The sequence below is a fragment of the Aphidius gifuensis genome, linkage group LG1 (genome assembly GCF_014905175.1).
Source record: "Aphidius gifuensis isolate YNYX2018 linkage group LG1, ASM1490517v1, whole genome shotgun sequence".
Lineage (NCBI taxonomy): Eukaryota > Metazoa > Arthropoda > Insecta > Hymenoptera > Braconidae > Aphidius > Aphidius gifuensis.
In genome coordinates this window covers 23,273,756-23,289,816 of record NC_057788.1, presented here as the reverse complement: position 1 = coordinate 23,289,816, position 16,061 = coordinate 23,273,756, and the positions used below count along the sequence as shown (strand labels likewise).

Here is a 16,061-nt window from a genome sequence, read left to right as displayed (position 1 = left end):
ATATTTTTACAAACTTAAATATCTCTGGAAAATATGGCGTCGTACTTTGTAGTGATTTTTATGTTTGGTCATGTTGGCTTGACAGATCACATGGGGTCTCGTGATCGAACAGCTGAATTTTGCGTAGATAATAAGACAGTGAAAAGTGGCTGCTGACTCCAATTATTAAAGAAGAAAAAAAAAAAAGCTCAATAAAAGCAATAGCTTTGTTTTGAGCTAATATAATTTTGAAATAAAAATTATAAGACAATATAAATAGTGTCAAATATGGCTGATAGATCAAGCCTTAAACAAATAATTCCAGCTTTGCCTGAGGAGAAACATGGTAACTGTTAGTTTCATATTAATAAAATAAATATTTCAATGCACTTGCCACTCCCCAATAAACACAAAATATATACTCATATGATCATTAAATTATTATTTTTATTTTTTTTTGACTATTTTATTTTTGTTTTTATCAAATCTTTTTAATTTATTGGGGTAGCTTTTTTGCTTTTTTTTCTTTTAAATAATCAGTTATAGATAATAATAATAATAATCATCATCATCATCATAAATGACAATATTTTTTTAGATATGCTTGCTGCAACGAGTGTCTTGCAACAACAAGCTGCTGATATAAGAAATCAAAAAATTAACTGGCAATCATATTTACAGTAAGTTGTTTATTTATTGTTATTAATATAAAAATTAGTAATTTAATAATAATATATATTTTATTGATAAATAGGTCACAAATGATATCAAAAGAAGACTATGATTTTATTGTAGCTTTTGATGTTCCTGAATCAGCAGCAAGAGAAGCTAAATTGAAAGAAAATCCAAGTCAAGCTGCAAAGACATTTTTAAATCTTCTTGGTCATGTTTCTAAAGATCAAACAATTCAATATATTTTAACAATGATTGATGATATGCTTCAGGTATTGATTATTTATTTTTATTTAAAATTTTTCTTTGTTTATATATTAATGATTTATATTTTACAGGATGATCATGGTCGTGTTGAAGTTTTTCGTGAACATTCATCACGTAAACGTGAATCAGTTTGGGGACCATTTTTGAATTTATTAAATAGACAAGATGGTTTTATCATGAATATGACTTCACGTATTATTGCTAAGCTTGCATGTTGGAGTCATGATCCAATGGAAAAAACAGATCTTCATTTTTATTTAACATGGTTAAAAGATCAACTGAAACTTCAAGTAAGCTTGTTATCATCCAACTTAGCACACAAAAAAAAAAAAAAAAAAAACAAATAAATCATTCATCACTACTCTTACTCAAATCCTAATTAAAATCTATTAATATTTTTAATATTACAATAATTATTTATTTACAAGTAGTTGCTTTATTAATTAATTTTTTTAGCTAAATTTGCTTGTAATAATTTGCTCAATAATTGCTTGTATCATTTTATAACAAAAAGCCATGATATTTATTACTTAACTTATTAATCAATATTAATTATTAACTGGGTATTTTTGGCGGTTTATCAAAAACTAAATAACATAAAATTATATCTTCTTTACTTTCAAAATAATTGTTCAATTTTCATTATAAAAATAGCTCAAAAAGACAAAAAAAAATACAAGCTAGTAAGCTTTTTGCGGTGCAGGGATTATAACTAGCTCGTAGTAGAAAAAAAAAATAAAGAAAAAAAAAAAAAAAATCAAATGAATTTTAGCATGAAACAATGCCGGAGCCAAAGGTGCATGCTGATATGATTCAAGGCACAACAAGTGATTTGTCTGGAGAGGCAACTGACCTCCAAGAAATACCCAGTCCGGTTGGTTCTGTAATAACGAATTGTTTTTTTGTTTTTTTTTTTTTCCATGTAACACTATATTATTAATTAATTGGCTCGTGTATTCAATTATTTTGCTTCAATTTAAACATAACAGTTAAAATATTAGATAAATTAAAATTAATTTCCTATTATACGTATATTTTAAATCCCGTTAATATCTAGAAAAGCTGAATCATGTTAAGTATATAACAAAAAATATAAATACAAATTAAATGATATATTTATTATTTTAATTAGAACAACGAGTACATTCAGTCAGTTGCAAGATGTCTTCAAATGATGCTAAGAATTGATGAATATCGTTTTGCTTTTGTTTCTGTTGATGGTATATCAACATTAATAAGCGTTTTATCAGGACGTAATAATTTTCAAGTTCAGTATCAACTTATATTTTCACTTTGGGTACTGACATTCAATGAATTACTTGCTGAAAAAATGAACAAGTAAATTATCCATAGCTTTATTTTAAATATATAATTATAAATAGAATTTTTATTGATGTATTTTTTTTTTTAGGTTCAATGTTATTCCAATTTTAGCTGATATTCTCAGTGATTCAGTTAAGGAAAAAGTAACTCGTATTATTCTTGCTGTTTTTCGAGTAAATAAAAATTAATTATTTAATTATAAAATTAAAGTTAATCCAATATTAATAATGTATTATTAATTATAGAATTTAATTGAAAAACCTGGTGATAATCAAGTATCAAAAGAGCATTGTATTGCAATGGTACAATGTAAAGTTTTAAAACAACTTTCAATTTTATCACAACGTAAATTTGATGATGAAGATATTAATGAAGATATTGAATATTTAAATGAGAAATTACAAGTATCAGTACAAGATTTAAGTTCATTTGATGAATATTCAACACAAGTTAAATCTGGTCGTTTAGAATGGTCACCAGTTCATAAATCAAGTAAATTTTGGCGTGAAAATGCTGGACGTTTGAATGAAAAAAATTTTGAACTATTAAGAATTTTGGTACATCTTTTGGATACAAGCAAAGATCCACTTGTTTTAAGTGTTGCATCATTTGATATTGGTGAATATGTACGTCATTATCCACGTGGTAAACAGTAAGTATTATTATTATATTTTTTTCAAAAGAATTTAAATGAAAAAACAAGAAAAAAAAAACAATATAAATTATTATTTATTTAGTTACATTGAACAACTTGGTGGCAAGCAACGAGTTATGCAGCTACTTAGTCATGAAGATCCAAATGTTCGTTATGAAGCTCTTATTGCTGTGCAAAAACTTATGGTGCACAACTGGTAAATATTATAAATGAAACAAAAACATATATATATACTTAAACTGTCTTTATTTTTCAAGGGAATATTTGGGCAAACAGTTGGAAAAAGAAACTGGAGTTAGTGGTACAACTGGTCCAAAATCTAGTGCACCAGTTTCTGCAAAAGGTTAAAAATATTAATTATAAAATATGATATAATTATCATATTATTCACATAAAAATATATATCACTATTGCGAAAAAATAAATAAAGAAAAGTTGAGAAAAAAAACAAACACAAAAAAAAATGTATAAAATGTTAAAAGTATTAAAATAATTGATTAATAAATGTATTATGTTGTTTGCCCAATTATAAAAATTTACTGTTTTTATTAATTAAAAACAGTTTGTTTATATTAATATGTGGTGCAATAGTGAAAATAATAAAAAATTAAATTCAGAGATTCAAACAAATATGAAAATAACAACAACAACAACACAATATTTTTTGTTTTTTTATAATTTTTAAAAACGTTAATGAAATTACAAAATGATTATTTAATTAAAAAAAAAATTATTATCAAATTTTACACATTATATATCATTTAATGTCGATTTAACTTTGATATTACATGAAGCAAGTTGAGTAACAAGAAATTTATATATATAAGGTATATCAATTTCTTTGAGATGTCTATCATCATTACAAAGACGACAATTTTGTTTATTTTCATAACGTTCTTTACATTTAACAAGTTCAGCTATTGGACCTAATAGTGTACCACATTTACCACAAATCATTGCTGATGTTTTATCAGAACAATGAAATAATCTGTCTTGTAATAAATATGGACAGCCATGTGATAATAATGAATCACGTTCCATTTCACCAAAACGTACACCACCACCTCTACGTCTACCTTTTAATGGTTGTCTTGTTAATGCATCAATTGGACCAGTACTTCTAACTTGCCATTTATCTGATACCATATGACGTAATCTTTGATAATGTACAATACCAAAAAATATATCAGCTTTCATTAATCTTCCATCAAAACCAGAATACATTTGTTCTGTACCAAAATGATTATAACCAACTTTTTTTAATAATTCAGAAAAATGATCAATTGCTGTATTTTTTTCATTAAATTTAAATGGTGTTGCACTATATACTTTGCCATCAATGGCTGCTGATTTACCAGCAATAAGTTCAATCATCATGGCAATTGTCATACGACTTGGAAAACCATGTGGATTAAATACAACATCTGGTACCATTCCACTTTCAGTAAATGGTAAATCTTCTGGATTTTGAAGTTTAGAACATATACCTTTTTGTCCAGCTCTTGATGCAAATTTATCACCAATTGTTGGATTTCTTGGTAATCTAAATGTAATACACGCTTGTCCTGGTGATTTATCACCACGTGTACCACATAATCTAACATTTTCAACATGTACATCTTCTTTACCACTATATTTACCAATTATAAATTTTTTTTCTTCATCATTAAACATACAATAATATGGATCATCTGGTTTAATTTTAGTACCAGGTACTGGTAAACCATCCGTAGCAATTGTATCAGATAAATTTTTTTTTTCTGGATCACGCATAAAATAACTTTTATTATTTTTTAATCTAACAAATTCTGATTTATATATCATACCATGTGCAAAACCACGATCATATGATGCTTTATTTATAATCATAGCATCTTCCATATCATAACCAGTATATGATATAACAGCAATAATAGCATTTGTACCCATTGCAAAATCATCAAGTTGTATATTATCATAATGTACTGGACGAAATAATGGTGTTGCTGGTGTTTGTAAACGATATAATTTTGTTTCAGCTTGTAAATGCCATGTATGACATGGTGTACCCATTGTTTGTTTACCCATTTGACATTGATACATATTTCTTGGACTTTGATTACAATCAGGCATTGGTATAAGACTTGCAAGATTACTTAAAAAATTTGTATTTTTAATTTCACGATGTGTTGTTTTCTCGTGTGCTTCTTCTGTTTTAATACATATATCTAAATAAACTTGTTCAAATGTACCAATATATTCAATTTTATTTGCAATTAAATTTATAACTGGTCTCATCATACGTGATGGTCCAGTAAATAAAAATAAACCAGGATATTGTGAACGTACTTTTTTTTTACATATAAATACAATTTCCATCATATTTGGTACTTTTTTACCAGCAATTTTTAACATACGTAATTTATCAACAATACGTGATACAATATTGTCTTCAATTAAACCAATAATACGTCCATCAAGCATAACAGTATATGATGTATTCCATTTTTCAGCAAGTGATAATGGTGTCATACCAAGATCAACAAGTACTTGTGGTATATTATTACGTAATTTTATATTTGGATGTTTTGTAATAACACACTCATTTGTTAAATGATTTAATAAACCACATGGTGCACCATCAGGTGTATGTACTGGACATATAAAACCCCATGCATCTGGTAATAATTGACGTGCTTCAGTTGTTCTCATTTCTTGAAAAAATGAACCTCTATGTATAGCACGAAAATGACTCATATATCTCATTCTATTAATATTTTCAGCAACAATTGTCAAGCCAGTTGTTTGCATAAGACCAAGACCAGAAACTGTTTTAATATTACCAGTTGATAAAAAATTTTCCATCTGATGTTCGAGTTTACTTGTCATTTTTAATGCCATTAACATTTCGTGTACAGTCATTTTATAATCATCACCTATACCACATTGTTTTTGTTGACGTTTTAATATTGATAAACGTAATGTTTGTAACCACGCAAATAATCTTTCTTTTATTGTTTGTAAATATAAATGTCCACCAAGTAAACATTCTTGCATCATAACTGAATCAGTACCTTCAACAATACATTTTTCATTTATTAAAGTAAATAATTTTTTAGTCATATATACAAATAAATTAAATTTATCTTGTGGATCATCAAGATGTATTGCAATACAATATTTTAATATAAAATTACATACTTCAATATCTGTTGAATCTTCTGATAATTCAGGTAATTTAATTCTAAATATTTTACCAATATAACGTTTAATACGTTCATGTGTATGTAAACCTTCATCATGAATTTCTCTTAACATATTTGCAACACAACCTTTATAATAAATATCATTTTCATTACCAGCAATAAGTGCATCATAAATAATTTTATCTGATACATCTACTAATGCTTTTAATAACATAACAATTGGAATGTAATATTGACTTTTATTATGCATAAAATTTAATTTTGCTGTACCATTTGTAACATAATGAAGTGTATTTGTTGTTGATGTATGATCATCTTTTGTACATTTTATTGATAAACCAAGATCACTAAATAATGAACCTCTACCTTTCCAACCAGATCTTCTAAGTGCTATTGGATAATTTGCTCTTTGTAGTAATAACATTCTAATTAATCTTTCATGTCCTTTAACAACAAAATAACCACCCCATTCTTGTTCATGTTCACCATATTTAACAAGTTCTTCTGGGTTTGATCTTAGTAAATGACAACGATTTGATTTAACCATTATTGGTATTTCACCTAAATCTTTTTCAATAAATTCTTGTTCTTGATCATCAATTGACCAGCCAACTTTAATGGTAAATTTACCTTTATAAGTTGATGCACGTTGACGACATTCTGATGGATAATATTTTGTATTTTTTGGCATCATTGATTTTGTACCATTTGATACTGGTAAAACTCGTGGTTTATCAATTGTACCATCAGCAATCCATAATTTTATTTTATCTCCATTTTTTAATTTTAAATGTACTGGTAGTATGTCTTTAATGGCATCATCTAAGCCATTATCTAACATATAGTTGAATGAATTTACATGTGGTTCACCAAGTGCTTGAAGTGACTATTTGATAATAAAATAAAAAAATTAAATAATAACAGAGGTTAGAGTATGTTTATTAATTAGAATATGATAATACTTACTGGATTTTGTTTGTCTGGATGTTTTCCATAATCTGCATGAAGATTTGATAAAACAGGTTCATCAAGTAACTTCATGATGATTTATTATTTAATTTTGCTATTAATTTATTATTAAAATACACACGACCACGTGCTAAATTTTTTTACGATAGACAGATCCGACATGTGTTGAAAAAAAAACACACTCAGTCTCAGTCTAAACAAGTTTACACCAGACAAAAAAAATATAAAATCAGTATTGCGCATGTGCACACATTAAAACTTAAAATAACAAATAGAGAAAAAAAAAATTTATATCATAAATGCTTTATTTAAAAAATTTATATTATTAACAAAATGATAATTAATATATAAATAATTATAATGAGGATAATTGCATAACAGTTTTATTCAACTGTTCACTAAATGCATCAAAACTAAATATTTTCATAACTCTATTTTTTCCATTTTCACCAAATGTCAATCTCATTGTTTCATCATTAATTAATTTAACAATTGATTGAGCAAATGCTTGTCCATTTAATTCATCAATTAAAAAACCAGTATTATTATTAATAATTGTTTCTCTTGGTCCACCAGAATTATGTGCAATAACTGGTTTTTCAAAATACATTGCTTCAAGTGGTACAATACCAAAATGTTCATTTGGTGGTGTATAAATTAAAATTTTACAATATTTTAATAATGACATTTTATCATTATCTGATGGTGATCTTAAAAATAAAACTTTATCACTTATACCAAGTTCATCAGCCATACCACATAACTCCATATAATGATCAACATTTTCTTCAACTCTTTTATCATAACCACCAGCCATTATTAATAATGTTTTATTCCATTCATCAGTTGATAATAAATTTTTTAATTCAGCTAGGGCATAAAGTGCTAAGCCAAGATTTTTTTTTCTCTCATAACGATTTATTGATAATAAAATATTTGAGTTATGAGGTAATTTTTGATCAAGAGTTTTTTCAAGTGATGATATTCTTTGTGAATCAAAAAATTCAGTATGTATTGATGGATATAAAATATCTGGTTGTATTGTTAATTTTGTAAATGTTTTTTTAAATACTTCAAGTGTATAACAACTATTGACAAATATTTTATCAGCTTGTCCAGTTGTTATTTGTTCAAGATAATTTAATGGAATTCTATAAAATGTTTTTAACAAACTACCACGAGTTGATAACAACTGATCAGGATGATGACAATAAAAAATTATTTTTGGTCTGAATAAACGAAGAAATGGAATGCAAATTGATACTAAATCACAAATAACAATGTCAGGTTTATTTGACATGACAAGAAGCATGTAACAAGCAGCATAAATCTATAAACAAAAATAAAATTAAATTAAAACAATTAGAAGGATGATGTTTGTTTTTTAAAATATAAAAAAAATATTCAAGATGTTGATATACACTAACCATACGAATATATGCTAAGAGTGCATAAAATTTTTTAAATATATGACGAGGAATCCAATCACCAACAACAGTTACTGGAATTGTACCATCCAATGTTTCAGCAAAACAATGTCCATGATCATGATGAGTTGTTACAAAATTAACATCATGACCTTGTTTTTTTAATGCCAATGCAGCATCAACAACTAATCTTTCAGCACCACCAATACCCAAGTCAGGATGCAAGAGTGTTATTTTAACCATTATTTTTGTCTGTTAAATAATAACACAATTAGATTAATAGAAATTTTAATATTGCTAATGGAAAGAATTGACTTAAACTTACTTGATATATTTTTATAATTTTCTTTTAATCATGAAGACTTCTTGACTTTTAACTAATTGACACGTCAAATGATAATATAACCAAAACAACAAGGTGCTTTTTTTTAATAATAAAAGCTTTCTTTTAACAAAATCTTTACCTGGAACTCTAGACAAACGCCATTTGTTTATGGAAAGAAATTTATAATTAAGTTAGTTAGTTTATTTAATTTTTTATTTATTATTTATAATTATAAATAAAAAATTAGTTGTTATTTTTTTCAAAGTGTACACGTACATGTGTAACAGGGCTATTTTTATATCATCTTGCTGTCAGCTTAAAAATTCATTCTGATTGGTTCAAAATAAATTAAGTATGGCGTCGTTCCAATGGCAACCACCAATAGAAAAATAATTACAAATATATATACACAGTTCTGAAATAATTTAAAACATTTTAATATGAAATATGAATATCAATCAATATAAAAATTAAATTAGCAAATAGTTAATAAAAAAAATTATTTTTTATCAAGCTCAAACAATAAACACCAACACATTGAATTATTATATCTGAAAAATATTTAAAAGATCAACCACACATTCAGGGCAAAGTTTTTTCAAATCCAACAAGTGTTTTTTTTTTTTTTTTGCTGAAAAAAAAATGTTAACTCTACGTTCTCATGTCCCTCATAATTTTATATAATTACAAAAAAGTATTTTAATAATATACCTACAATCAAAAATCAAAATAATTAAATAAACAAACAATTAAAATAATAATTTAAAATATACTAATTTAAATGAACAAATTAGTTGAAGCTGTAAAAAAAAAAAAAACATATAGTTAATTAAATTAAAATGCACATGATAAGAAAATAATAACTAAAGATAAATTTGATATGTCTTTTCCTAGCCACCCAAGAGGTAAGACATATGGCTCGTTTTTTTTAAAGTGGTATCTCCGGTAGACCTAATCCACTGAAATTACGCGATACGCCCGTGTTTTCTAGCTGCAGCTAGAAGTATTTCGATTCGATTTTTAATTCCCGATTGCGCTCAAAGCAGCAAGTCTTTATCCGTCGCGACGCATAAAAAAAAAGAAAAAAATATACCTGCAGCTATGAGCGCTCATAGCTACAGGTATATTTTAAATAATTTATTAAAAATATACCTGTAGCTATATGAGCGCTCATATAGCTGCAGATATATTCTCAATAAATTATTAAAAAAATTAAATACTAAAAAAAGGCATAAATTTTAAATAATCACTCACTGTAATAGGACATTTCTAATTCACTATGTCACTATTACTATATCACTATCGCACTTTCACTTTCACTGTCACTTTCACTATAATTATATCACTTTTACACTGCACATATCACACTAAAGACTTGAAATATCTTGAGTCTTGAAAATCCCACGAAGAAGCTGCGTCCAGGAAGTCTTCTATCTGCATCGCGATGTATCCTAAATGAGTGCACTCGATTCTCTCGTATCCGGAATATGGTCCTCAAAAAGTCTTGAAAATCCTGAAAATAAATAATTAGTATTAAAATCTTAAAATATTAAAAGTAAAAAATAAATATATATAACTACCTAAAAATAATAATAAACCATCAAGTCCTAAAAAAGCAGCAATCACACGAAGAAGTTGGGCCCAGGTAGTCATCTAAAAGGTTTTGATAATACTGAAACAAATAAAATCGTAAAAATATTAAAAATTGTACATATAATAAATTACTGAAAACACTATAAAAATCCTTGAGTCTTGAAGAGCAGCAATCCCACGAAGAAGTTGTCCAGGTAGCCCAATTCCATCAGCATAGTCATGTCGGTCACGAAGATCCTGAAAATTAAAAATTAATATTAAAATCTTGAAAATAAAAAATATTAAATATAACATGTTGAAAATAAATATATAACTACCTGAAATTAATAAAATCCCCAAGTCTTAGAATAAATCAATCACACGAAGAAGTTGCGTCCGGCAGGTAGTTATCTAGCAAGTCTCGAAGATCCTGAAACAGATAGAATTGAAAAAATATTAGATGCTTGAAAATATTGAAATCATTGAGCCTTAGAAAGCAGCAATCCCACGAAGAAGTTGTCCAAGTCGTCTTCCATCAGCAAAGTCACGTTGGTCATCCTAAATGAGTGCACTCGTAAACGAAAATCCTGAAAATTAATAATTGATAAATATATATATATATATATATATATATATATTAAAATATTAAAATATTAAATTTAAATAATAAATATATAATTACCTAAAAATAATAAAATGAAGTCTTTAAAAGCTGCTATCACACGAAGAAGTTGCGCCCTGCTGGTAGTCATCTGAAGAAATTCTTGTAGATCCTGAAAATTAAAAATTAACATTACAATCTTGAAATTATTAAAGATTAAATATTAAACGTAAAAAAATATACATATCACTACCTAAAAATAATAAAACCCCAAGCCTCGAAAATCACCAAACCCACGAAGATGTTGCGTCCTGTTGCTAGTCATTTGTAAAAGTCCTCGAAGATCCTGAAAATTAAAAATAAATATTAAAATTCTGAAATTATTAAAAATTAGATATTGAATATTAAATATAAAAAAAAATATATATAACTACCTAAAAATAATAAAGTCTACTCCAAGCCTCGAAAATCACCAATTCTAGGAAGAAGTTGCATCCTGCTGGTAGTCATCTGTAAAAATTCTCGTAGATCCTGAAAATTAAAAATTAATATTAAAATCTTGAAAATAAAAAATATTAAATATAACATGTTCAAAATAAATATATAACTACCTGAAATTAATAAAATCCCCAAGTCTTAAAATAAATCAATCACACGAAGAAGTTGCGTCCGGCAGGTAGTTATCTAGCAAGTCTCGAAGATCCTGAAACAGATAGAATTGAAAAAATATTAGATGCTTGAAAATATTGAAATCATTGAGCCTTAGAAAGCAGCAATCCCACGAAGAAGTTGTCCAAGTCGTCTTCCATCAGCAAAGTCACGTTGGTCATCCTAAATGAGTGCACTCGTATCCGGAAAATGGTCCTCCCAATGATCTTGAAAATCCTGAAAAACATATAAAGTCTTACAAATATTAATATCACGAAAATCATTAAATTTCCTTTGGAAAAGTGCATTTAATGTCAAATAAAAAAAACCTTACATACTATAACATATACATCGCAAATGAAAAAGGGTAATAATTCATCTATTATAAATTATTACGATAGATAATAATATACATCCTAATCACCCCCGTCTACTCTGTTTGAGGAAGACAGGGTTAATCCATTTTGACTTTCACACTACCACCATTTAATTTGGCATAAAAAAATTAATATAATTATTTTAAAATCAAATCAAAATGAATCTAAACAACAAATAAAAAATAAAATAATAGTTTGGAACGACGAGAAGCTACAAAAAAAATATCAATAATTTTTTTTTTTGTAACTTCAAGGATATTAAAGCACTTCTCCGGGATGGGTTAATATAATATTACAACTAGTCAGTCTTGATCTAGAGGAACTTACCATATTACAGCCAACAGCAAAACCCTCAAAAAAAACAGCAAAGTCATGTAAAAATTGTCGACGTATAAGCTCCAGTAATCCAATCCAGTCCGGTGAAATTCTCTCAGCAAAGCCATGTAGATGATGAGTAGGTTATTCCCAGCAGCAGCCTTGAAAATCCTGATGGTCCTGAAACACATGAAATTGTAAAAATATTAAAATTTAAAATATATTTCAAATGCCCAATAGTATTAAAGCCCCGTCGAAGTATAGGTCCCAGTAATCCAATCCAATCCGATGAAATTCCCTAAGCCATGTAGATGATTCCCAGCAGCAGCAGCAGCCTTGAAAGTCCTGATGGTCCTGAAAAACATTAAATCATAGAAATATTAAAATTTTGTGTATATTAAATGCCTGAAATTATTGAAATCCTTGAGTCCATTGAAGAGCAGCAATAACACGAAGAGTTGTCTCGAGAGTCCTCCGGCAGCATGGAACGACGACGATGATTCTAATTGAGTGCACTCCTCATCCTCTCGTATCCGGAAAAGGCCTTGAAAATCCTGAAAGTATTAAAATGTCAAAAATATTACTGTCTTGAATTATATGTATAAAAAACTTGTAAAAAAAATAGTATAAAATCTTGAAATACCTTAGTCTTGAAAATAATTAAGAATCGAAAATCGTACAATCCTGGAAATCCTGAAAGAGAAGGTGCGCCCCAGGAGTCCACTAGATGGTCTTGAACATACTGAAACAAATAAAATCCTGAAAAATCTTGAAAATACATGCATATTATAAATTATAAATTTTTTTTTTACACTAATTAAATATCACGCTATGAGTACTCAATCGCTAAACCGCTATCGTTAATTAATTCACGCATTTACTTATTTCTACCCCGCTATGATCACTCGAGTGATTAACAGACTTCTTAGCATGACCCGGGATGCACCACGTGGAGGTCTTGTCTGTTCCAGCATCCCTTTTACAAATATAATTTTAAAGAGTTTAAATAATTTTAATAATTCAAAGACTAATATTTAATAATGTAAAAACAAAAAAATATTCTTAAAATATTCTTTGAATTATTAAAATTATTTCAACTCATTGAAAAAATAACTTTAAAAAAATACTTAACCCTTTTTTTATATTAAAAAACCACGAGGCTGCACGTGCAGCATATACGCTTTGAATACCGAATAACCAAACTTCTAAATTAATTTACAGGACCGACTGATTTCAAATGCTGTGCACTCCGCAAGAGCCTAAGATGAACTGACCGGAAAGTTTTGCGGACTGCAGATATATATATGATGGGACTGACTTGAAGGGCGCAGTCGTCTCTCCGTCATGTGACTGCCAAAACTGGTCAAAACTCGTTTTTCCAGATGACGGTGACTCAGAAGCTCAGGATGGCTGGAACATATGTATTGGAGGTATGTATATATATATGTATATATTTTATTCAATTACAACTACGTCACAAATAATTATATTAATCATAGTAACATTCAAAAGTACTCAGTTTATAGAGTACACAAATTTTATATCACGACAAGTATTATTTCAAATTTAGCTTCCAAAAATTTTTTTACTTGTCGATATATTAATTTCTACTTATCGACTAAATAGTAGTTGATAATTTTTCAGCTAGATGGCGCAAGAAACTTTTTCTGAAATCAAAATGGCCGCGTCAATATTTAAAAATTTCTACTTATCGACAATTTTTACTTAGTCGGTAATTTTTCAGCTAGATGGCGTGAGAAATTTTTTTCTGAAATTCAAAATGGCCGCGCCTTTGTTAGAGAGAGAAAACTTGTGTCGTTCAGTGTTGTGACTTTTTGCACTTATTTGTGCAATAATAATTGTTAATTAATTATAAATTGTCGTTAAATCGATTAATTAAATTTTTCTGAACAGAATGTGATATAAATTATTGTAAAGTTTGGTGAATTTTGACCAAAATTAATAGACCTGTCAATGGCGTTTTAGCAGACAAAGGCAATTGTTAATTTGTTAAATAATGCACAAATAGTATGTAAATATCGCGTTTTTTTATTGTTATTAATTATTTAGTGCATAAACAAACATAATTACGTTATTTTTATCGATAATTTATTTAAAAAAAAAAAATAATTTTTTGAGGTTAGATTGTCATTTTAGATAAAGTTAAAGTCTTTTTTTGCAATAATAAATGTTAAACAATTACAAATTGTTATTAAATCGATTAAATAAATTTTTCTGAACTCATTGTGATATAACTTGTTGCAGATACTTGTGATTTTCGTCAAAAATTAATGGACCTGTCAATGATCTTGGAGCTGACAAAGGCAAATCTTAAATTGTTAAACAGCGAACAAATGGTATGTAAATATCGTGTTTTTTCACTGTTAATAATTATTTAACGCATAAACAAACATAATTACGTTGTTTTTATCAATAATTCTCTTTATCAATAAATATTTATAAATATTTGTTATACATGGCATTGTTGTAGCATCTTTGTTGTATAATAATCGTTTTTTCATTAATGACAATTAAAAAAATATGAAATATTTCAATATTAATTTTCCTTTGTATGAGGCCTTTGTCAGTTATTATTACCAGTGTTTAGTCTTTATTTGTTAACTTCGAGACTTGTTTTTTCACTGTTAATTTTATTTATTTATCTATTTTTAAACATTCACTATTTATTTGTTTGTTTAATCATCATTTATTCATAAATTTACCATAACTTTAATAATATCACTTTTATTCTTGTTAAAATAATTACTCCAGTTTGAAAAAAAATTATAACATAATGTTTATTTAATATTTTTAATGTTCACAGATGACAAAAAGTGTGGCTGGAACGTCTAATGTGTCAATGTAGTTTATTAAACACAATTGCTGTAACTGGAACCAAAAAAATGACTAAATTGCTTTGTCATTGACGCCAAAATCATTTTAGAGTAAAGTGAGTACTTTTTTTATATTTTTAAAAATTAAAATATAGTCTTATACTTGGCCAATAACAATTAATTGATTTATTGTTACAGTTGTATCACATACATCCATGGCAATAGCATTAATATTGCTTTATTACATATAACAACGGGGGCAGCTTGTATGTTAATAATGATAATATGATAAGGTACGTTGATTTTAGTTTACGTTATCAAGTGGTTTATAAATAAATCAAATTAATTTTAAACCATTTGTTAATTTAATAATCATAAAATACTGGTACAATTGAACCAGCAACAAACACCAAGCATTGTCACCATCTACATGATATGCTTATGCCTCAACAATGATGAATCTCTGATTACTTGATTATTTACATTTTGCATGGGCAATTAAATTGAAAAATTGTCTAGTTTAAATGAAATACAACGTCTCATGAGTTACCTAATATGATTTTATCAATCTTTTACAGGAACAACAATCAGTAACATCACATGGTACTGGTATTATTGACTCTTAATGTACCACTTATGGTTCAATTGTTGTTAATTTGTTATTGGTGAACATTAACTTGTTTTCGTTGAGCTTTATCAAAGTTTATTAAAATTTGCTTTGATGTCAGCCGCTGTTGTTGCTCACAATAAAATTACATGTTGCTGTTCAGATTTTCAAGAAAAAACTGCCTCTACTAGAAAGAATGTTACGACAATCGGCTCGAGATCTTCTTTGCAAAGTGATAAATCGTTTCGAAATAATAACAATAATAAACTATTTCAAAAGTATATAATAATATTAAAAAGTGAATT

General features: G+C 27.3%; 3 protein-coding genes and 1 long non-coding RNA gene across 7 annotated transcripts; 2 read left to right on the top strand and 2 right to left on the bottom strand.

Moving 5' to 3' along the window:
* The first annotated feature begins 60 nt into the window (after window positions 1-60).
* LOC122853766 (V-type proton ATPase subunit H) lies at window positions 61-3,608 on the top strand. Of its 4 annotated transcripts, none has more exons than XM_044154196.1 (10): window positions 86-325; window positions 578-659; window positions 734-923; window positions 990-1,208; window positions 1,691-1,792; window positions 2,051-2,256; window positions 2,330-2,414; window positions 2,487-2,893; window positions 2,979-3,092; window positions 3,154-3,608. In XM_044154196.1, exons 1-10 carry the CDS (start codon window positions 268-270, stop codon window positions 3,242-3,244), a joined length of 1,554 nt encoding a protein of 517 aa, XP_044010131.1. In that variant the 5' UTR covers window positions 86-267; the 3' UTR covers window positions 3,245-3,608. The 4 variants fall into 4 exon arrangements, with proteins under 4 accessions (XP_044010138.1, XP_044010131.1, XP_044010123.1 ...); XM_044154188.1 differs by having other exon boundaries at window positions 86-331; XM_044154203.1 differs by lacking the exon at window positions 1,691-1,792 and having other exon boundaries at window positions 61-331; window positions 3,154-3,546.
* Window positions 3,609-3,646: 38 nt separating this feature from the next.
* On the bottom strand, window positions 3,647-7,227 carry LOC122853507 (DNA-directed RNA polymerase I subunit RPA2). Its single transcript, XM_044154011.1, has 2 exons — window positions 7,048-7,227; window positions 3,647-6,967 (listed from the first exon to the last, which is right to left on the bottom strand). Exons 1-2 carry the CDS (start codon window positions 7,120-7,122, stop codon window positions 3,647-3,649), a joined length of 3,396 nt encoding a protein of 1,131 aa, XP_044009946.1. The 5' UTR covers window positions 7,123-7,227.
* A 131-nt stretch (window positions 7,228-7,358) lies between these two features.
* LOC122853890 (alpha-1,3/1,6-mannosyltransferase ALG2) lies at window positions 7,359-9,093 on the bottom strand. Its single transcript, XM_044154302.1, has 4 exons — window positions 8,942-9,093; window positions 8,803-8,854; window positions 8,478-8,729; window positions 7,359-8,380 (listed from the first exon to the last, which is right to left on the bottom strand). Exons 3-4 carry the CDS (start codon window positions 8,718-8,720, stop codon window positions 7,406-7,408), a joined length of 1,218 nt encoding a protein of 405 aa, XP_044010237.1. The 5' UTR covers window positions 8,721-8,729; window positions 8,803-8,854; window positions 8,942-9,093; the 3' UTR covers window positions 7,359-7,405.
* A 5,015-nt stretch (window positions 9,094-14,108) lies between these two features.
* On the top strand, window positions 14,109-16,059 carry LOC122854306. Its single transcript, XR_006373952.1, has 5 exons — window positions 14,109-14,343; window positions 14,581-14,672; window positions 15,140-15,265; window positions 15,348-15,442; window positions 15,728-16,059. It is a non-coding gene; the product is annotated as an uncharacterized LOC122854306 (long non-coding RNA).
* The last annotated feature ends 2 nt before the right edge of the window (window positions 16,060-16,061 follow it).

Excerpts from the sequence above, each read along its gene's own strand:
- LOC122853890 (XM_044154302.1), bottom strand. The coding sequence starts at position 8,720 with ATGGTTAAAATAACACTCTTGCATCCTGACTTGGGTATTGGTGGTGCT. Across the intron at positions 8,381-8,477 it reads TCTTAGCATATATTCGTATG|ATTTATGCTGCTTGTTACAT; the intron begins GTTAGTGTATAT and ends TTTTGTTTATAG.
- LOC122853507 (XM_044154011.1), bottom strand. The coding sequence starts at position 7,122 with ATGAAGTTACTTGATGAACCTGTTTTATCAAATCTTCATGCAGATTAT. Across the intron at positions 6,968-7,047 it reads ATCCAGACAAACAAAATCCA|TCACTTCAAGCACTTGGTGA; the intron begins GTAAGTATTATC and ends ATTATCAAATAG.
- LOC122853766 (XM_044154188.1), top strand. The coding sequence starts at position 268 with ATGGCTGATAGATCAAGCCTTAAACAAATAATTCCAGCTTTGCCTGAG. Across the intron at positions 660-733 it reads AACTGGCAATCATATTTACA|GTCACAAATGATATCAAAAG; the intron begins GTAAGTTGTTTA and ends ATTGATAAATAG. Across the intron at positions 1,793-2,050 it reads TCCAAGAAATACCCAGTCCG|AACAACGAGTACATTCAGTC; the intron begins GTTGGTTCTGTA and ends TATTTTAATTAG.